General features: G+C 38.8%; 1 protein-coding gene across 8 annotated transcripts in view; it reads right to left on the reverse strand.

The window, feature by feature from the left end:
- LOC131463183 (rho GTPase-activating protein 42) overlaps positions 1 to 19,401 on the reverse strand; it is an 88,932-nt gene extending 69,531 nt beyond the window's left edge. For 3 of the 8 annotated variants that reach the window (XM_058634938.1, XM_058634937.1, XM_058634935.1), the window contains exon 1: positions 19,062 to 19,398. In XM_058634938.1, coding sequence (XP_058490921.1) covers positions 19,062 to 19,215 — 154 coding nt within the window. In that variant the 5' untranslated portion in view covers positions 19,216 to 19,398. Of the gene's footprint in view, positions 1 to 13,128; positions 13,527 to 19,061 lie in introns of those variants that run through there. The other 5 variants (XM_058634934.1, XM_058634933.1, XM_058634941.1 and 2 more) reach the window with 4 other exon arrangements.
- Between the last annotated feature and the right edge of the window lie 3,913 nt (positions 19,402 to 23,314).

A 23,314-nucleotide genomic window follows, 5' to 3' on the forward strand; every position in this document is an offset into this window, starting at 1 on the left:
TAAAAAAAGTTTTTAAATAATAATTACCTTATGTTTCCCTCTATGTTAATCTAATTTCACTATACCAGTGTCTGATGTACATGTGAGGAAGAGGAGGAGGATGAGAGAGCATATTATCTTGTTGGGAATAAATCTGCCTCCTGTAAAAAGTCGTAGGGATAATGGTGTTACTTCAAGAGTTCAATTTTTTCTCAGCTGGTACTTGGCATCAAGAAGTTTGTGAACCACCGCTTCACACAGTTGAGTTGTGATGCTAAATTTCTCAGTATAAACATTTTTTTGGAAAAATGAACATGGAGTGTGAAAAGTTTGAACTCCCCAGACAGGAAACATCAACACATAACTGCTGAATGTATCTGGAAATGTATGTTGGAGGAATTGAGATACTCATTGCCTTATTTAAATGGCTGAACACACTCACTGTCAAGTTCTTTATTTGCACCTTTACAGTACAATGAACTCAACGCAACTCAATGCATTTAGGCAAGATTTAGGAGACTATGAACGCGGCATGGTCCTTGGTGCCAGATGGGCTGGTCAGATCTTTGGAGAAACTGCTGATCTATTGGGATTTTTATACTCAAGAAAATGGTTCAAAAAAACAAAAGCAAAAAAAAAAAAACACCCAGTGAGCAGCTTTTCTTCAGGCAAAACTGAGTTATTGATGCTGGAGGTCAAAGAAATGACAAAGTGAAATGATCGAAAGGTAACAGTAACATAAAGAATGTATTACTAGCAAGGTATGAAGAAATATACCATATGTAAAAAATGGAAGCAGATGGGCTACAGCAGCAGAAGACCACACTGGATAATTTATTATTATATTATTATTTAAAGAATTAGAAACACATATTCAGATTTTTCAGGTTCTTAAATGTGAATGCATTCTGGTTTCTTTTCTTCTCCATACAACTAAGAAATCATTAAAACTGAATCATTTCTGGTTTGTGGCCAAAACAAGACATTTGAAAACATCATCATTTCCAGGTTTGCAAAAACACTGATCAACAATTTTCAACATTTTCTGAACCAAAGGATTACTGGATTAAGAAAACAACCATACATATCTGGCCTTCAAACTTTAATCAATTAATAACTACTTGCTTTGAGTGATTTATTGTAGTTTGTCTTAAATAAAAAACAAGTTGTCAACATTTTCAGCTCACGGACAAAACAAGACGTTTAAGCACGTCATTATTCTGAGGTTTGGGAAACACGGGCTGATATTTTTCACCATTTCCCTGACATTTTATTGACCCAACTCACGACTAATCAGTTATTCTTGACGATAACCAACATATCAATCTATAATGAAAACAATGATTCAGTTATACTGAGGGGAAAATTAGTTTTAACAATTACCGTGTCAAGGTAAGGCAACAGCATCTGCAAAGCCCCTTTAACACGTAAATTATAAGCTGCCACTGGATATATAAAAGAAAGGGCCCACATGCTGTGTTCAAGTTTCTAAATTAGGCACAAGCGTAAAAAGGATTTGAGTGCAGTCAGATTTACAACAGAAATTTAGCAGGGGAATCCAATTAAGCTGCACTTTAAGGCGAGGGGAACAGTAACTGCAGTGCAGACCTGCGAACAGTGGACAGAAGCCATGAATCACATTTTATTTAATTTTTTTTTATTATGCAACTGATGTAAATTTGTTCTATAGTTCGGTTACATAAAGGTTAGTGTGTGGGTCTGCTTACTCTCACAGAAGTCGAGAGTAACCTATGTTTAGACGTACTTTAGAGGGTGAGACAAAGCTGCCGCACAAACTGAAGGATTTCAAAATAGTATTTCATTAAAAAGAAGGGAAACATAAATCCAAATGTACACTTTCCTCATATCCTTTGTTTGCAATGGCTTGCCTTCCGCTTCCCTGTTTCCTTCTTGCAACGGCAGTCACATCTTCACTTCAAAACAACGGAGCTTAAAAAGACTTCTACTTCCAAAGTATGAAAATACAGTTTATATCATGACCACTCAAACACTATCATTATTTATTCATTTAAGAGGTTTCAGGGGTTTGTTTTGCAGCATACAGACATATAGAGAATATGTACGTCTCTGCGCACCTCTTCATACTCTATGTTTTTTTATATCCTGGGATTATGTATTTATGCTTTGGTGCTTCAAGGAACCCAAATATAACCTCACCGTAATGGAGTGAAAATGATGTGTCATAAATAAAAGCAATGGTGTGCAATTAAAGCTGAATGTTTAATTGAAATATTATCAAACCAATGCGCTGCACAGCTATGCATAAATATGCCTTGGTCAAGAAGTGATATGAGTTAAAGGCTCTAATATTAACAGCTTACCAATCTGTGTACTTATTGAACCGATGTATTTCATGAACAATAATAATAATGATACTAATAATAATAATCAAAAACAGTAATAGTATTTTGATTAAGTGGTGCCTTAATCAACTAGACTAGTGCCATTAGTATAATGTGGCACAGTGGGATATACAAATTACAGGAGCTGTAATTATTATAATTTTTTTATTAACTGTGCTTTTGTGACACAGACACAAGTAAAGAAAATAACGTGGACAAAATAGCCCGCTTTTAATCGCAAATGTAAAAATAGACCTGTCAAAATTAACATAAAAGTTTGTGTGATCACACAGTAAACCTGACCACCAAAATCTGAAAGGTTCATCATTGAGTTGGATGTTTTTATTGATATATCATCTTCACAATATTAGGACGAGAACAACTCAACAAAACAACCAACAAAATGGCACCATCTATGGATCTACAGACCAGAGGCATAAAAAGCTGAGATTTATTTAAATCCTATTTTAACAGCGACACAACGACGACTAAAAAGCAACAAGCATTAAACCAGTTTTTTAAAGATAAACCTACCTTCAAATTTCTACTCTTCGCTATAACGTTCTGTGTGAGATCACCTTTGACAGTTTAGAAAGGACACTAGTTTGAAACCTATTCGTCTCCCGCTTCAGCAACAATGCCAGGCATCCTGAAGTACAAAGTGGCCTTAAAAGCCTTACACAGAAATCAATGCTTTCATCTCCACAGGAACATAAATTGCTTGGAAACCTGATAAAAAAAATAAAGTGTGATATTTTGTCAGAGGGTGTCTTTTTTATATACAGTATCTACCAGCCGGCATTGTTATACTGCATTTCAGTGTATTTTAGCTTATCGGAGCGAAGCACAGAGACCACAGTTTGAAAGGCTCTTACAGACATCTATGCTATCTTGAATGGGTGTGCAGGACCGCTTGTAAATGTCGCTGCGGTTGCCCTGAACGGACCATTTCTAGAAGACGTATTGTGCCAGTGATGTCGCTCGTATCATTCCTGCGTTGACTCTTCGGCTGCTGGTTAGAGATCGATACCTAGCTGCAGTTGTCTGGATATGCTCGCAGGACCATCAATAATGGATGATCTCTTGGCCCTGACATTCAGACACCCCGCCCCCCCCCACACACACAACCTCAAAAATACACAAGCCCAATTTGCAGTCAACAATATAATAACAACATGTTTGGCCACTCAACTCAAATGTGTGCATAGCTAAATGTATGTAATCTAGTTGTCCAGTTAATGATGGTTCGTTCATTCATTCATACCAGTTTTCAGTGATGCGAGAGACGGCTGCTCTGAGAATGGAGCGCACCCTTGCTTGAAACTGTGACACTAAAGTAAAGTTAGAAATATTAATAACATTTAAATGAAACATTTCAACATACCAAAATAGGTATTATAACGTGCACACAAAATACTAATTTCGTGCCCACTAATAAATACTATTTGTGGCCACAAATTAGTATTTCGCACACTTGTAATACCTATTTCATTGCCACAAATTACAATTTTGTCTGGGGGTCTGTAATTCATGTTGCACCAGCTCTAGATATCATTTATATTCCTTATGCAAAATAAACAACAGTTTCTTTCCAAACTAGCTTTTTGTAAATCCACTCAAATCCACTTAAAATATTCCTGGATACCTCATGAGAGGGAGGCAAAGGTATGAAACACTTCCATGGTCTTGAAGATATTTGCTTGCTAAACTAGACAAATAAATTTAAAAAAAAAAGTCATATTAGCATTTGACATTAACATTTAATAGCTACAGTTCCCATTAAGTTTTGACAGCACTTCTGGGTCAAGAACTCACAGGAGATTGTGGATGAAACAGCTGCCGGAGCACGAGGCAGAGGCTCAGGCTTTGGTCCTCAGTCGCAGAGCAACAGACAAGAGAAAAAACAGACTCTGGGCAGGTACTCACTCAATAAGGGTGATAATATACTGAATATTATTATAACTGAGCAGTCAAGCTTACCGTTGCATTTTGCAAACTTATGTTTTTATCTAGCTGGGTATTTTAATACAGGTCAAGTTTGAAAATGGGCATGGAACAGCTGTGACTCACAGGTAAACATCCAATCACAGGAGGGTCACCATTTCTTTTTTTATTATTAGTATTCTTGCAGTGTGCTTGATGACTGATCCAATATGTTGTTTAATTTATCATTCTTTTTGTCCATAGGGAAAATATATGTCCTGGAATTTACATTTTTGATGATAATAACACTATAATACTAATTTAGGAATGTAATAACAGTACTATATTCAAGTGGTGACCTTTGTTAATATAAGCAAAGGCATGTTTGCTGTGGATGATTAAAATGTCACAGTACGTGCTCATTAGCCGTCTTTGCCCAGGACATAAATGAATTCATAGCATTCAAGGGAATATTATCTTGATTATCATGAGACATAGCCGTACATTACTCTGGACAAACATATGAGTGAATATGAAATCATGCAATGATCAAGGAAGTCCCGCCACAACAATCCTGTGTATGCATTATTTACTACATTTGGGAAATCGCTGCACAGAATTTGGACCCATTACGGTAAAGAAACTGCCTCACTTACAGGGATCACATGGCTGAGTAGCAAGACAAATGGAAAGAGAATGAGGATAGATGAAGATAAATGAAGGTATACATTTTTAACCCAAGGTAAACAGTAAAGGAAGAAGCAGCACTGAAACACTGAAGACAGACACCTTCTGCTTTACCACTTTAAAATGTCAGTGCTTATATACTCTGGACCTTCGTTATGAGGCTTATGAAATTTTAATGAGACCAGTTGTAAAGAACTTTGGCATTGACGCAGTATTACTTTACCATGATGTAACCACATTAAAGTGTGGTATATTAAAGTGCAGAGTGAGTAATATGAAAATCTGCTATTTTGAACAAACGAGAGCATGTAAATGCCTCATACAGTACAAAGTCACGTTAACAACAGGCTTGTTTATGGTGCACTAGAACAATCAAATGAGGTAAACTGTGCTGAGTTTGTGTTGTCTGTTCATGGCACGCAACTGTTGTAACCATGGTTACTATTGCTTGGAGTGTAACAATTTGGCGCGTTGCGTTTCCATTCGGAATAGTACCAAAATAACCAGCCCCAACCGTTCCATTTTTGGGTACCCTTCCCTTGGGGTACTAGAGTAATGTTACTGCTGGATGTCCTATGTTGTTGTCTGTTGTGTCACGTTCAATGTAGTTGTTCTTTATCTCTCTGGCACGTCCATTGAGCACCGCGCATACCCCGTCTCCCGAGTATAGGTTGTTACCGTGCTGCATCAAACAAGCATGCTAAAAAAACAACAACATGGGTTTGACACACAACTTAAAACAACTTAATAAATCAGAACATAGACAGACAACAACAAAAATCGTTTTCACACCTAACAGTCTGCTAGACTTGGGGGGTTACAAAGTTCAGCCGGTCCGAGTTTGCTTTCACAATGAACTTTAGTGAAACGAACTGAACATTTTGAATAACGTATTCCCCTCCTCGCCTGAGGTGGCGCTGCATCAAGAATTTATGAAAGAGACGACAACAGTGAACAAGATAACTTGCCCATCTGTTTCCTCCACATAAGAGCAGAACATGGAGCTGCATCAAAACCTATCATTTTATGTGAACGTTCTACACGCACATATGTTTTGGTTGCGTTTACCCACAATGCCCTGCACTGACCCAGACTTTCTGAGCAAACAAACTATTAACTAAACTAACGATTCCATTTAGAAGGGATGGTGTGAATGCACCCTTAGTTTGATTAGTGTGAAGAAGCAGTGTGGGATCAGGGGAACTGTTGTCTTGTCTCGTTTGGTTCCCCTGTGCTTTTGCATTTTCCAGGGAGAGCTTCAGCGTGCACAGCGCACAGCAAATGTCAGAATTAATAACTGCCAAACATACAAGACGCAGCAGGAAGTAACAGCAGTAAATGGATGAAGGAGAATCAAAATGGTTGGCCTTAAGACATTTTTTCTACTAACTGCGGTATTTCAAGAAATAAAAGTTTAAAATAACATTTAAGATAAAAAAAAACTGCCAATGCTACAAAAAAAAGAAAAGGAAAGAAGAAAATAAGATGTAAAAGTCAAAGAAAGAGATGCCCTTTGATGGATGTATAAGAAACACTTCAGACGGATTTCATGGTTCTCCAGATATTTTATCTTTCTTCACCCCATCTCAACACAAACTTGGTGCAATCCCCTTTGAGTGTGCGCGGTGAAAAGAGCAATAACAGGAATAAGGCATATCTTTGAAAAGTCTGAATTTGAAGATCTTATTTACTACAGGACGAGGAGCTCTGAAATTAGAAAAGAAAGAGAACCACGAGGAAAACGAGGGACGTTTTTCTCTCTTTGACCTTTTCCCTAAACAGCATTAATACCACCCACCTTGAAGTATTGTTTCTAATTTCACTACACACTACAAACACTTCATGTCACCCTACATGCAGCTGTCCTGAAACTCTATCTAACCTGCAGTAATGATTCTTCACACAGCGAACATGCACAAAGGAGCCTCACAAAAGAATAAAGTGACAGAGTCACATCCCCATGTGCCGGCTTTAATCAAAGAGCCGAGCTGTGACACAGACATAGACTGGACACAGCAGCTACCTCCGTTAGCTCCCAGTGTGTGAGGTGGGAAAGAGGACAATGGCTGTCAGTCACCACCCTGCAAAACCCCCCTGGGTTTCACCCTTTATCTCGTCTCCAGGGCCACCACATACTCCCAAATTCCTTGTGCTGACAATCCTGACAAAAGACACAAGACACTGCCGTCTGCTTTAATTATAATTTGGGGACCTGCAGAAAAATCCGTAGCACAATGTAAATTTAGATAATGCCTTAGTTTTGATGTTGTGTAACACGTTTGTCACAATGAAGAATACTTACTTACTTGCTACTTATGCATCTAAAGCCTGGAAAAAATACATTTTATTTATTTATTCCTAAAGACTGCTGTCTTGTAAGTCCATGTGGGCTTCTCCGCACGAGACACAAAAATAAAACAACCAGTCAGACCTGCCTCAACATGTAATCATAACAAATTACAGATGCTGTCAGTCATGTCAACTTTCGGCCAACTTTTGTCTAATCCAGTCTTTTCATTTGAATTTATTCACAGACAAACCGTCTTAACTTCACACGCAGAGGAGGCCGCCTCCTTGATGAACTCTGGCTCCTTATTGGATAGAGAGTTCATTTACTAAGCTGTGAGAGACCCATGTCAGAGCAAACACTGTAGATTACAGATCAAACAATATAGGCTTCTCTATGGGGGAGGCTGATGCTGAATCAGGGCCGTCAACATCCGATGGTGAAAATATAAGTTTAATGATGACAAATGACGCAAAAAACGCCAGCAGCCATTTATAGAACTACACAAAAGCCACGTTTCCGTCATGGTGCCATTCAGTTTGGTACAGTATGGTACTGTAGGGGATGGTAAAGCCCTGGGTAAGGCTTTACAGTACCTGTACTTGGTAGGCGGGGTGTGGGCTGTGCCCGATGGCCTTGTCAGCAATATACGCAAGCAGGGCTGGTTATTTTGGTACTATTCCTTATGGGACCGCAAATAATACTACATACTGTGCCGTAATGAACTGTTGCAGTTGCAATGGTTTGTCTCTCAGTGTTAATTTTATGTCTTCACTGCAGTGCACCGATGTAGTATAATTGATTAATTGGTCTACCTATACTCTGGATCAGTGACAGCTTCATTAATAGCAGCTTTAATATACATCTACATGTCTATTCTTTTAAATTTCTCTATGAAAAAATAAATACGGTAAACCCATCCATATAGCCAGATATTTCTAATGCAGAGCATTACTCAGTACTTGTGTTAAGTAAAAGATAAAAAATTTCAAACGTCTCTCTAACTCAGAAATGCTATTAATACAGATGTGGCTGATAATCCCAATTAGCAGCAATTGTCTCCTCTTCATAATGATGTGAGAAATCCTCAAAGAATAACAATGTGTCTGCTTGACTGGTACAGGCATTAGTGGTAAAAAAAAACAAAACCTTGCAAAATAAGTGAGAGAAGTTGTCTAAAAACCAGTCACACAGCACAAAGAGGCTTAGAGTACATCAGCATCAAGCAGAAGTAGAGCAATTTAAAGAAAAAAATATCATGAAACTAGAAACTAAAGCTTTCAGAAAAAAGATATTTGATGCTTCTAATCATACATTGTATATGTATGTGTATGTATATATGTGTATGTATATATGTATATGTATATATATATATATATATATATATATATATATATATAAATATATATATATACACACACACACACACACACACACACTTAAGAGGCCAAGTATAAATGTTTTGTGACAATGTATGCATGTATGAAGAGGAATTCATCTTTGGCTTTTCCACTTGACTTGAAACAACCCGCTTCATAAGGGCACTCTCTGTTGTACAAATCAAAAGACCAAACAAACAAAAACAAAAAGCATCCTTTAACAAGAGACGGTGCGCTGTCGGCGAGTGCATCAACACTGTGAGAAGCACCATAATAAGCCGCCGCTTGTTTTCTTCGCAGCGAGTCACTGCTGATTTCAGCCTCAGAAGGTTCAAAGGGGGGAGTGCCTCTCTGTGCCGATCTTAACGAGAGACGGAGAGATCTCTTTGATGCAACCGTGGGGTGCATTGTGCCACTTTGATTCCATTTTGGAGGGAGTGTAACGGAGGGGAGCAGCCCTTCAGGTGAGGCTGGCTGAGGAGAGCCAACCAGATGGGCCCTTGCACCACCGGGGTGCCAACATTTCCCCACTTCACAAACAAAAGCCTTGTCTAAGAACTCCACACTTGTCACTGTCTGCTGGTCAACCTGCGAAGTCCTTCAGCGACACGACGCTGAATAAAATATGAAAGCGAAGACACTCTATTACGCACAGCAGTCACTCGGGAGTGCAGTGATACATTCCTTGTATAATAACTGTTGACATAGTTACCATCATTTCTATTTCCAGAGCCGGAAATTAAGTCTGGGGTGGTGTTTTTTTCCTTGTGTCGTAGCTCCACCAGGACAGTTAACTGAATATATTTAGTATGGATGTGATGACAAAGCCAGTTGGACGATAAGATTAATCTGATGGACATGTATCAAAAATATCTGACATTTAATGATTGAAAAAAGTAAGTGATCGTTATATAGCTGACAGATTAATCAAATGAAAAGATGTATTGCTGCTCTGCTACAATGTGGTTAAATGTACGTTTACAAATAGCCAGTAAGTTCAGAATACTATCCATGTCTTAATCTGATTGTTGCCAATCTAATTCAAGTAAAGGTAATCAGAAAACCAATAATGACACATAAAGTATCATAATTTTAACATTTTTATTCATTTAATCAACTCATGTTAATTAACTGAAGCAAATTTGATTATCAGAAACACCTTGAATATCCTCACTATTCCTTATCTGAATTACCAAAGACAAGTGAAGAGATAGAAGACGCTGCCTTTAATATGAGGCTGATGCAATGTTACAGTCTATTCTTTAGTTGAAAGTAAAAAAAGATCAGTTATTAGCTCCTGCAATTCAGCTGGAATGAAAGCAGCCAGACAGGCCGGCCTCCACCATTTATCAGAGTCTACACTCTTTAGACTGGGTTGAGAGATTTTCGTTCAAAAGACACAAAGGCAACACAACTGACACAAGTTCTGACAGAGATGAACTTGCCTCTGAAAGAGAGAAGAAAAAACAACACCCAGGAAAGGAAAATAAGCAGCATTTCACATTTTGCAGACATCGCTGGCATTGGACTTTCACAAATACATTCCTTCTTGCGCTAATCAAGGCGAGTACAACCCACCAAGGAAACACATTCCAAGTGAGACAATTAACAAAACAAGGAGGTGTGTGCACGGCTAATTTAAACATCCATTGTCCCAACACTTTGTGATGAGAATTGGCAGCTCACAGGACCAGGCACTGGAGACTTTCGAATGTGCCATCCAAAGACAGAATTTAGCATCTGCGTGGGCAAAGTTGAGATGCAAATCATCGGCGTCTCTTTAGCAGACAGTCTTTTGTTCACGCACGTGAATTTCCACCAGTTTTCTTAGAAGAATAAGTAATAATGAGATTAAGACAGATGGACTATTGATATCTTTAACTACTTTTATGACGGTGGGGACAAGGAGTTTTGCAACGAGGGCTTCAACCACGGATTATTGTCTTTGTTGGTGATTAAATTGTTGGCTAATTTACGGATTAACTGATTAGAAGTTTGGTAATAAATTGTCAGAAATTATGAAAAATGTGCAGCATTTCCACAAAGCTCAAAAAAATATCTTCAAACGTCTTTTTTTTTTATTGTTGTTGTTTTTCAAAGTCAGTGTTTCCCAAACCTGGAAATGATGTTTCTCGAATGTCTTGTTTTGTCCACAAACCAAAATGATTCCGTCTTGATGATTTCTTTGTTTTACGGCACAAAGAAACCAGAAAATATTCACATTTAAGAAGCTGGAAAACCGATTTATGATCAATTAAAAGTGTGCAAGCGTTGCAGCCCTGAGTCAGGCGATGCTCTGTGAACAGTCATCATCATAATGAGAACGTCTCATTCAGAATAAGGTCAACAGTCAGATTACTGGTGTAAACACACGGTACATGAACTAAACAATAAACACACACAGCTGAAGAGAACGAGAAGGGGAAACACACAGCGCCAGGCTTATCCTCTTCAGCCCAAGGCAGCAGCAGCGGCATAAATACCAACGTGAATTGCCATGCAACCGTAAGCATGGGAATGATGTGCTGTGTGACAATCACTTTGACTGACAGGCCACTTCAGAGGAGCAGACCTCAATCTGCAATCTAACACGTTTCCCTGCACAGTCTGAGGGGAGAGGCAGCTTTTAGGAATACAATGTGTAATCCTTATTTATCGAAATACACAAAAAGAAAACAAGCCTCACAGTTCTTATCGCTCCACTCAGCTTTTTTTTCCGATAAACACGTCACACGATGAAAACCTCAAGTCATTTCCATCACGTGAGTTCCGGCCGATCAAAGCGGTTAAACGTGACAGTCATACAGCTACACACCCACATACTGTAACACAAGGATGTCGAGCCAAATGCTATCTGAGGGAGGATGGGGGGATGGTTACCCGAACAATGTTTACAGGACATTTCCTGTGGCCGAGCCTTGGGAGCATCATCTGTCCTTGGACAAACACGGCCAGTTCCCAAAGCTGGAAAGTGATTGTGAAATCCCTGTGACATGTTACGTCCTCGCTCCAGATAAACAACAGCTAATCGCTAATTACAACCTGCGACATTTAGACCTCAGAACTACACAGGCACAGTTGGAGCAATTAAAAAGGTGCTGTTTACAGACTTACTAAATACTGTAGTTTTTTTTATCATAACAGCCTCCATGTGAGTGTAAACCGCTCATTACTGAGAGTATTCCTAGGAGGACTTGGGTGGGTGGAGGGGTGGCAGTCGGCTGATGTAAAGAGCTGTCTTCTAAATTACATTTTAGTTCCATTTAACTGTCTTTACTTATGTATATTAAAATGTTAAGATAACACTGATTTATATTAAAATCAAATGTAAAGGTTTGAGCCAAACTAATCCGTTTGGCCAATAACAATTAGTCTGTATGAGTATTTCACACAGAAAAAACATGTTTTCCATTTATTTAAATTGTATAGTAAACTGGTTAAATATCAATAAATATTTATCATAAAATTCACAGTATATATGTTTGAATTTTATTTTTTACTACACTGTATCTGCATTAGCTTCCACAAATCAATAATGAATCACTGTTTTGCCGAATAATGACTTGAACACAAAGACCATATCATAAAAAGTGGACGTACTCCTGTCGTTTGCTGGCTGAGGACAACTCAGAAGTAGGATATATTGGAAGGCCAGCAGGGGGCGACCCCACTGGATGCAAAAATATCTATGGGAAAATTAGCTTTTACTGAAATTCTCCCTTGATTTATAACATCAGTAAACACTTTTCTTGAGGACTTTACTGTCAATAGTTCCTGTTCGATGTAATATCATGACAATTTTGTAAGTTATATTCCAATTTAGATAAAAATTTATGATGAAATAGGGACACACTTCTGGCTACAAAAACCTAAACATGGCGCCGGATCTCGAGGCTTCAAAGTCAAAGTAATGTACCTTGAATTCATATTTGAAATGATATTAAACTGCATAATATCAGGAGGGAAAGCAATGTACAAAAGCATAAAAAAGTACACATACAAAGTACAAAAGGCTGTCTGAGTCTGCGTCCTTATCAGCACCAGTGACAGAAATGGTCCCTTAGTGCAACATTTTATCATACGCTTTAATGCACGTTCACCAATATCAGTTATACTGTATATGTCTACAGCATAATAGCACACAATAAGAGTTCACTGGTGTCACAGTTCTTAACAATGCACTTGATTTATTTTTCTTTCTTTTTTTTGCCTACATCTTTAAACTGATCTACAGAAAATACATGCGACATCACCTACAGCCATGAGAAAATAATTATAAAGCTTGTCATTCCTATCAAATAAACCCACGTGTCAGTATGTTAGCTAAGACACAGGCCAGCTGTATGCTCATGGAATTAGATTTGAGTCAGTATTATCAAACAACGCTTTTCACGAAGCAAGCAGCACTTGATGAATTGAGCAATGTTGTTTGCTTCCTAAAGAAGTGTTGTTTGGCATAAGATAACAAAAGCCAAAGGAATCAAGTGGCCGGTGGAAAACATATACTCACCCCATAAGAAGATATGAGGTTAGTAAGAGGTTCGAGGTGCTTTCTTTTCATCGCAGCGTCATGTTGTCTGTTTGCCTCAAGGTCTCCAGTTATTCACTTGTCCTGTCACTCTCTTTCGGCCGCTAAATAATCCATCCGTTTGTTGTGTGTAAACTCTGGAGAAAGTTTTGGACGATGAAGTCTGCTAGCTTAAATGCTAGCGTGTTACCGATAAAGTCCGCTAGCTTAAATGCTGACGCGTTAGCGCTCGATAAAGTCCGCTAGCTTAAATGCTAACGCGTTAGCGCTCGATAAAGTCCGCTAGCTTAAATGCTAAAGCGTTAGCGCTCGATAAAGTCGGCTAGCATAGCAGAAGTTAGATTGGTGTTGGCATAACCAGAAACCTCTGTCTTCGTTAAAAAGTACAGTCTAAGATTTCCACTGTAACGGCCACGATTTAGTTCTTCTGCAATGCGATTTTCCATCCGTCTTCATTTAACAGTGAAAACACACACAGCTTCTAGAAGCAGCAGACAAAAAAAACACAACAAAAGCAATTGAACGTGGTATCACCACACCCTAATGATTCACAGCGATAAAACAACCGTAATTCAAATACAAAGTTTATGGTTTTAAGACCCACAAAAATCTGATTTGAAACATTGAGTGGCTTCTTCGAAATTTCAAATTGCATATTGTTAGAAAATCGTTTGTTCTTTGTTTACTTGATTTGTGCTGGGCCAACATGATGCTGGTTTGCCCTTTGTCGGGTCTCACATGTTTTGCTTGGGAGCCGGCCAGTCAATCCACGGCTAAATGATTCATGAATATTGAACAGTACTTGACAGGTGATGGGAGAGAGCACTGCAAATGGGGTGTACATGCCAAGTAAAATACATGACAGGTGTTCTGGTTTAAATATACACACCATATATAATGATGGTGGTGGAAAATAGGCTGATTATTTCTGCTCCAGGTCTATTATGTGTAGAAAGTCATGTGTATCCAAACAGTTACAGCTACAGCTCAATATCTGTTTCACCACTGGAGTTGGAGCTGGTAGCCCAGAGCACATGCATTTTCTCATGTTACTTATTATTATTTTAACTGAAAAATCAGAGATTAAAGGGGTTCTTTGGCAATGATAACAATGCAATGATTGTGAAAATCCTGCGCTGATATTGATACCAATGTTTTAAGTATTTTAGCACATTTTTGCCTTTGGAAAAATCCAATCTTTACAAAGTAGCCTTGAATGCTACCTAAGATCACAGATAATGACACAGCCATTTATTCATTTTTTAGTGAAATGTCTAGATTAGTTAAAGCTATAAATGCTGCAGGTAACTTTTTTCGGTTTCGCACTGACCTTCTTTCACACTGGCCATTAAACTTCTACCACATCTGCCCCTGTATCTGTCATTTCTCCCACTTCACTCGCAACAGAATTAATTAGTGCCTCTGGTGAACTGCAGCCAAGCAGAGGGATTAATAAAAGCCATTGTTTGTTATTGACAACAGGTGTGAAGAACACGGCACAGACAGTAAGGCGATGTTATTTTAAAGCATCTGGAGACAGAACTAATTTTCACCTGGAACACAATTAGGGGACTTGGAAATAGTAAGAGCACAATCGTCATCGAAAATGTCTACTAGAAAACCTGCAAAACTTTCTACAACTCTTGAGATCATGTTTGCATATTGATGACCCTTTGTTTTGTCCCACACTAAACATTTTTACTACATACTTATTTCAGCAACAACTGCTGTAAAGTTTAATTACGCCGTTCACTGTTTCTCTGTTAATCTTTCAAATTGGATTTGAACGGGCCACGACGTTGAGGAAGTGAAGTCGGACTTTGGAACGTTAAATCAGGACTTTGTGCCTGAGAGCTTCAACAGCAATTTTGTGAGAATGCCCTTAAATCTTATGATTGGACGTACATTAGAGTGCAATGACAGACTGGTTGAAAACCTCAAAACTAATCGATAAAGGGCCCTCTCTGTCCTTTTCTCCTGGACCCCCCCCCCCCAAAAAAAAAAAATCTCTTAATACATCTCTGAATGCAGTGCCACAAAAGGATGACGCTGTCCAATATTTGGACAGTGTCTCCCACCCACTCTATTGACACACTAGCAGAGCAGAGCAGTACTTTGAGAAACAGGCTATAATTCAAGCAAATGCACCACATTCCTGCCTGTGGTCATCAGACATTACATCTACTCCCACTCAGGGTGTCAGACACTCACCGACTGTGGACTTATTTCACCTTGTCAACACATAAGCCATTAGAATTCATCATTCGCCTGTTCAGTACTATAAATGTGTCTGAGATATACCAACAATGTGTATTTATTTCTCAGCTGCTCTATTGCACACTGTATTTCTCATTAGTCTTATTCCCTTTCTGTATACACAAACAGGCCATTCATTAGGTACACCTGTTTAACTGCTATCTAATCGGCCAATCATGTGCTTTTTCGGCATGCAGACATGTTCAAGACCTGCTGAAGTTCAAACAGAGCAGCAGTGTTGCAGTGTAGAATGTTGGTGCCAAACAGGCTGGTCTGGGCATCTCGGAAAATGCCGATCTCCTGGGACTCTGATGCACAACCATGTCTGGGGTTTACAGAGAATGATCATAAAAAGAGAAAATACCCAGTAAGCAGCAATTCCTCTGGGTGAAAGTGCCTTGTTGATGCCAGAGTGGTTTGAAACGATAGAACGGAAGCAGTACCTCACACACACACACAACGTGTCAAACTTTAGCATGACCCGTGTACCTATTAAAGTGACCAGCGAGTGTACATTGTCGTGTAAACCACATTATTTTAACATACTAGCTTATATTTTCTCTCTCTATTTATTGCAATTCTACTCTTGGCTGGAGCAACTGGAGTGAAACCCGATTTTCTCCAGGGATCAATAAAGTATTACTGATTTGGAGTAGTAAAAAATAACAACACTCGTCTTGTCTAGACATTTGACCATCTTCCCGTGGACTACACACACTGTTCTGGCGTTACACACACTTTCATTATTCCGCTGACCTATTTTACAGGTAATCTATTAACATGAAAGTCAAGCTTGGCTCAACATGCCTTATTCACACAGGCAAAGGCATAAATTACAACATACTATTTCAGTGATCAAACTTGAGATGATTACTATTAAAAAAAAAGGAGTCGCATGAAGGTCTTCCAGTAATGTCACCACTGTCGGCAGGTCATAAACGGCCATAAACCTCGGTGGTGTCCTAAAGTTAAATACCATCAATAATTTACTTCCGTCTCTATGCTTCCTGCACTCTCACTCCCCCCCAACCGAAACTGGGTTTTTCCTGTAAAGGATGGACCCACCAATCAAAACAAAGAAAAGACAAATACAACCGCTAATCCCTTTTAAACTATAGTTGGTTGAGTTTGGGATTATTTACTACAACAGTTTACACTTTAAATGTTCAGAACAGAAGGTTTTCCTGTATGAAAAACTCAATCAAAGGCAATCAAAGTTATGATTTGCTCTTATATGCAAAGCATCACGCGGAGCATCAAGGTCTTATTTAGTATTAAACTGTTTGCCTGAACCTTTGACACTGTGCTGCTGACTGAACCTCACCACCATGAATAAACCATTCAGCACGATTCTCCTCTCCACCTGTGCTGCTCTGCCCACTGACTAAAAAAAGTTTCCCTGGCAAAAAAAAAAGAAGAAGAAGAGGGTAAGAGATGTTTGAATTCAACAGCACCGAGAGACAACAGGCCGTACCTGCCGAGAAACACACGAGAAAACAGCGGAGAAGTGTTGTGTAGTTGAGTTTGAACCCGAGTCTAGGGCTGCAATAGTTAATTGACTATTAATCGATTACTAAATTAATCATCAACTATTTTGACAATCTATTAATCAACTTGAGTGTTCTTCTTAAATGTGAATATTTTCTGGTTTCTTTGCTCCATATAACAAAGAAATCATTAAAACTGAAAGATTTTGGTTTGTGCACTAGACCAGACGGCAAGGTTTTGAGATTAATTATGAAAACAATTGTTAGTTGCAGCTCGACTTGAGTTCAAGTCGAGTTTAAAACCGGTTGCACAGTTCAGCGCATCTCTTCAGGCATTTTAAGACTTAACTGTCTAACTTCCATATTTCCGGGGTGCACGTAAGTCAGCTATATTAAAACTCCACAACATCATATTGCAATATTCAAATTTCGTATCACAAATAAAGCATAAAAACTAACAGAAGTTGGGTGGTGGAGACGAGTGGGGGAGGGTTAGCGAGGTTGGGGGTGGCAGGGCTGGTCGGAGAGTGACCGGTGAACTTGGTCAACTGGTTTATTGTCCTTCACTTTGTTTGTTTGAGTTCTCATCTTCAACTTTTGAGTTCAACTGCAGTTAACACAAAAAAAGTCCATGTCATCAGTGCTCATGATCAAATCAACTCGGGAAATGTTTGCAAAATCGCAATACAGGCTATCGTTGTAATATTGTAATATTTTTTAAAGCCAAAATGTCTGTCAAAATATCATTTTAGATGAATTTTGTCTTGATCCATGCACGTCTTATTCTCCGGACAGAAGGGAACATCTCCGTCCCACAGATCTGCACAAATATCCCACAGTAATCATGTTAAATATGTTTTTTTCTTTTTAATAAAAATGAGAAGATCATCAAAAATCATCGCAATTAGATATTCTTTCAAAATCATCCAGTCCTAAAATCAACTCACAAGTCCAGACAATCAGGACTGGTGTCAAACTGTCTGAGTCACAAGTACAAAAACAGTGAATCATGCAGTAAAGTATGTATCCATAATTGTAGAGAAGCAGTGAACTGAAAATAATATAATATAATATGCATAATGCATATAATGTGCATCACCATATATAAACTCACAGCAAATGACTTTGAAGGTCATTTCCATTAAACAGTGTAGCTCAAACTGAGAGAGATGCACCACGGGTGGAAATCAAGCAAATCTTTTTCATGTTATACAATTTACCGCTATTCTATTCTATCACTAATGATAACATCTAGCAATGAGCCAATCTGATACTCGCTGGATTGAAAAATGTGTTGTTAACAGCTTCATAGTTTAAAAAGGTCTAAAATGACTGTATCGGACTGATATCTGTACACAATCTTGTTTGCGATATCGGTATCGGACACAAAAAGAAGTGGTATCATGCCGTCCCTTATTTGAAAAGGAGTATATCGGTATCAAACTGAACAAAAACAAAAAAAAGGTCTAATAATATCACAAAGAAGTTATTCTCCTTAATGAATATGTCAAATAATATTCAATTAATCTTAATCTTAATATATTTAAAAGCATTCCCAATCCTTGTGAACACCAAAAGTCAAAGGATGTTACGACTTGGCTTCAACCAAAATATTCAGCTTTTCACCCTCAGGCCTCGCAAACAAGTTTCCCTTCGATCCCACACACACAGCACAACTCAAACCACTTTTATTTCACAATTGTATAACTTTAGTGACTCAATTATTTTCACATCACGCAATTTCACTCTTGAAATCTTAATGGTTTCCACATGTGGCTTTAAGAGCAGGTAGTGGAGCGGAGTAAAGTCATTTACAGCAGCAGCTCTGACTGTGCTGCTGGACAAGCCTGAGCCTGTAGTGTAGCCAGGAGGCAGGGAAAAATACAGGGGAACCAAAAAATGTGCTGGAATTACAACAACAACAAGCTCCCAATAATCACTCAGGACTGCTTTGCCCCTGTGGAGTTAAAGTAGACACGAGTGTCTCTCAATGTGAGACCACAGCTTTATTCAGCAGTGATTGACAATGTCACACACTCGCACTCACACAAGAGTGGAATTAAACCACAGCATCCTCTAATTACAGGTCGCCCCGTGGGTTTCAGGTGCGACTACAGTTGCCGAGGCACAGTCGTCGTGGGAGTGGAGGGGAAGACACGCGCGGAAACTTACTCTTGAGCGCAGTGATGAGCATGTTGCCATCCTTGATGAGCTCTTTGATGAACTTGTTGGTGCGTTCCAGTTCTATCTCATGGCATTTGATCCGCTCTCTGAAGTCCGGACTGTCCAGGAAGGAGTCACTGAACTCCAGAGTGGGGAGTCCCATCGCGACCGAACCAACAGCGTCAATGACTCCGTCAAAACTCTTCTGTGTGTGACTCTGCCGCTTTTCTTAAGAAAGAAAAACACTTCAACTTTTCATCGCGCAGCTTCGGGTTTGAAACAGCCGACTGACTCCAAGTTCTCCAAAAAAAAAAAAAAAAAAAAAAAAAAAAGTTTCCTGCTCTGCTCCGGCTCCTCACTTCCGCTTCTTCACCCCCATCATTAAAGCAGAGGTGGTGTGACTCCTGCTGGTTACTTTTGGGTAGGTTTCCCTAAAGGACTTGACCCAAATCAACCCAAATAATACATAAAAACAAACAAACAGATACATAAATAAAGTCATTATACAATTCTGATTTGAGATCTCTGACTCAAACCTGAAATCAAAACTTCTAAAAGAAAAAATCTATTTCCTCTAGTACTGCAAATGATTATTTTCATAACCGATTCATCTGGCGATTATTTCCTCGATTAATTATTTGTTTGGTACAATAGTGTATTAGGGCCAAACTCAAGAGAATTTTTTTTTTTAATATTTCGAGAATAAAGTCATAATAGAGTCATAATTTTCCGAGAATGAAGTCGTAACATTATGCAAATAAAGTAGTAATATTATGAGAAAAAGGTGCAACCTGTGAAAAGATGAGAAACTTGACACCTTTGCATTTTTAAAATGAAACTAAATAATGATACAATATCTCATAATATTACGACTTTATTCTCAAAAGATTAGTTGGGATTTTTTGGCCCTCATACTCCGTAAATGTCAGTAAAAGTTGAAAAATGTTGACCTGGTGTTTACCAAACCTGGAAATGATGGTGTTCTCAAAATGTCTTGTTTTGTCCACAAACCTGAATGATTCAGTTTTACTGATTTCTTTTTGTGATATGAACCACAGCAAATATTCACATTTAAGAAGCTGAAAAATGGAAGCGTGCTTTAGTTATTTGAAAAAAAACAAACACTCAACACAAGTAATCAATCATCAAAATAGTTGAGGATTAATTTAGTAATCGGTTAATAAGCAAATATTTGTTGCAGCCCTAATTTCTTCAACAACATAAAACAGGGCTACAATAAAGCAACTATTGAAAAGAAGGGTGAATGATGATGAGCTTAAAATTATAACATGAAATCATCATCGTGATATCGCAATCATAGATATTTCACAGAATTTCAAAATAAAAGTGTCTTTGTTGGTATGCAACAACATATAGCTCACAATGGCAATGTATTTATGATGCAAAATGAATCTATTCCTAAAAATAACATAGATAAATAACTCCTTTATAGCTAGATATTAAGTGGTGGGTCACATGAAATGGACCGGAGGGCCCGCTAGTTTGAGACCTCAGACGTATAAAGGTATTTTATGTTGCCTCTAAAATAAAATTATGACTAGTCTCAATGTTTTTTATAATTAAATATGATTTTTTTTCTTAAATGTGAATAAGTGTTTCTTTGCTCCATGCTCCAACAAAGAAGTAATTAAAACTGAACATTTTCAACATTTAGTGACATTTATGAACCAAACAATGACTGAGAAAATAAGGGACAGATGAATCGCTTATGAAAATAATCATTACCTGAAGCCGTACACGACATGGATATTATAATTCTGCATTGGTTTGGGGTCAGTGTGTCACATGACATGAGGGCTATTTTAATATTCATATGTTGGACTACAGAAATGAATGGGAGTCAAATAAATTCAGATTAAACTACAAATCCATGGGATGATTTAATCAAGTGTGGCCACTAACTCCATGACAAATCACTGCAGCATGTATTTGTATTTAATTATTGACGATTATTATGTATTTCAACATATTTTATGATACTTTTTCACCATGTGTAGGCTATCATAATAATTGAGTATACATACGTATATAATCAGATTTTTAGACACTATACTATGCTAGAACTCACTTCCTTGTGTATTATTTCTATATATAATCATTTTAATTGGGTTGGGTTTTTTTTTCCCGTGACACTGTCTCATCTTAGGTTTCTTCTTTGAAGTGGTGTATGCGAACGGTGGCAGATTCAGCATCACGTTGGAATTAGCTGGGATGCCGAGGAAGAGATGTCTGAATTAATACTTTGGTAAAAGACGTAATTAAACTTGAGTCTAATTAGAACCACTGGAATATGTCACGTTCTCTTAATGTGACAGAAAAAGTTGCAGTGATAATGATGTCGCACTCCGTGTGTAAGTATTTTTGTGGGCATGAGGCAGCGGCTCTGTCAGCAGTGGCACTAAGTCTTTCGGATGACTCTTTCTACTTATGGTGCTTTACAGCGTCAGGGGGCCCCGGGATGAAGCTTTATCTTGGAGCAAAGTGTAAAAACAATCTCCATGGAGAAGAGGCTGTTGCAGCGTTGGCTGGAAGCTCCACACACACACACACAAATGAAAACGCATTAATAATTTAATGCTTCACTATCAAGAGCCGACCATAAGCTGCGTAAGTGTGGAGAGGCTTTAGCTCAGTGCCATTTGGAAGGGAGATATCTCCCTACCCTTGTTCGTTGATAACTAACTAGAAACCTTTTTCCAAATAAGATAGCAGATTGGACTGTGGGTGCCAGTGAGATAAATCAACTGAGACAGATAATCTTCCTGGGTCGTATCATGTGACTCTAACTCCAGTGTGTGTATGTGTGTGTTCCAGCCGTCGTGGCCACATATAGGTCAAACTGTATTTTCACTAACTTTTTCCCCTCGCAGGTTTTGCGGTTGATATTAAAGTGACGCCAGATTTTTCCTCCTCGGATCAGGTGAAAACAGCAGGATCATGGATGGCGGGTGAAGGTTTTACTTTGACAAGCATGCTCCTGCCTCACCCCAGGGGGGCGCTCCAATTACATTATGAACCTGTCAAAACACAGCGATTGTGGAGTGTCCCATTATTGGAAGAGACAGCCTCAGAACAACAAAACATTTTGACTCTTAATACATAAGACAAATAAGAAGGCCGTCTCATACTGCAGGAATCAGTGATAAGCTTTGTGAGGAACCGTACACAGATAGTTCTGGATTTTTGAAGTGCGAGTCATTCGGTCATTTCACTCACTCCCATGCACCAAAGTGTCGACTGACAAATAATAATTCAGCTTCACAGGATCCACTACTGCCTCCGCCAGACGTTGTGGTGTGTTATTTATGTTACTTGTGTGTTTGAAACCCTTTCCTTAAAAGTTACCTGAGTAACACAAACATATCGATCGAAGCAGGAGTAGACCAGCTTCTCCAGTGTCCTGTGAGCTAAAATTGTTTATTTTCTTCATGGCCTTCGGTGGCATGAGCAGTTTACAAAGTGAAAGAAAATGTTTCCTGTCAAATTAGGTTTTATAACATTCTTCAGATAGTGTACACTTAAAAAAGCAGTTGTAAGTTCAGGTGAGTCTTTCTTTGTTCTTTGTTTTTTTCCATTGTCTCCCATTTTAGCCATGTTCTGCTGAGCTTGCACTTGCTTACCGCCGCCTTTTCTGGCACCGGGAGCACAGAGCACCTGTATGTGACTCTCTGATTATGCATAACTACCTCATCAATCCCGCTTCAGAAATCCAGAGCTAAGGTCAAACAGGCTCTTAACTGTGCCTACATTATCTACATTCCCTGATGAAATAACCCGTCGTAAGCTCCCGTCACCCCCGGATAGTTAATATTTCACATGTCTGACATGGTGTTATCCCCCGTGTTATTCCGTGTCACATATATGCCCGCTATGCCTCGGATGTGGCGCGAACAAGTGACACTGGGGACACAAGTGCGGCGACGTGTGGACGTCTGGCTGCACCTGAGGAATCTGAACCTGCAGCTGCGTCTGGTTTCACACACACACACACACACACACACACACACACTACATTGCACATTTACAGTGATGAAACCTAATGAAGCGCAGAGTGACTCGTCGGGAAGTAAATAATATCAAACTTTCACACGCGACAAAGCTGGACAGAGAGCCCAGTTGGCCCGGTGATAAGTGATTACTGCAGCTGTGATGATGCCGCTGCATGCATTAGCCATTTGATGGCGTATGACTGTGAGATAAAGGAAAGGAAAGGTTCAGTGAATAACTAATTCTCCCCCCAA

Source organism: Solea solea, chromosome 7, assembly GCF_958295425.1.
Source record: "Solea solea chromosome 7, fSolSol10.1, whole genome shotgun sequence".
NCBI lineage: Eukaryota > Metazoa > Chordata > Actinopteri > Pleuronectiformes > Soleidae > Solea > Solea solea.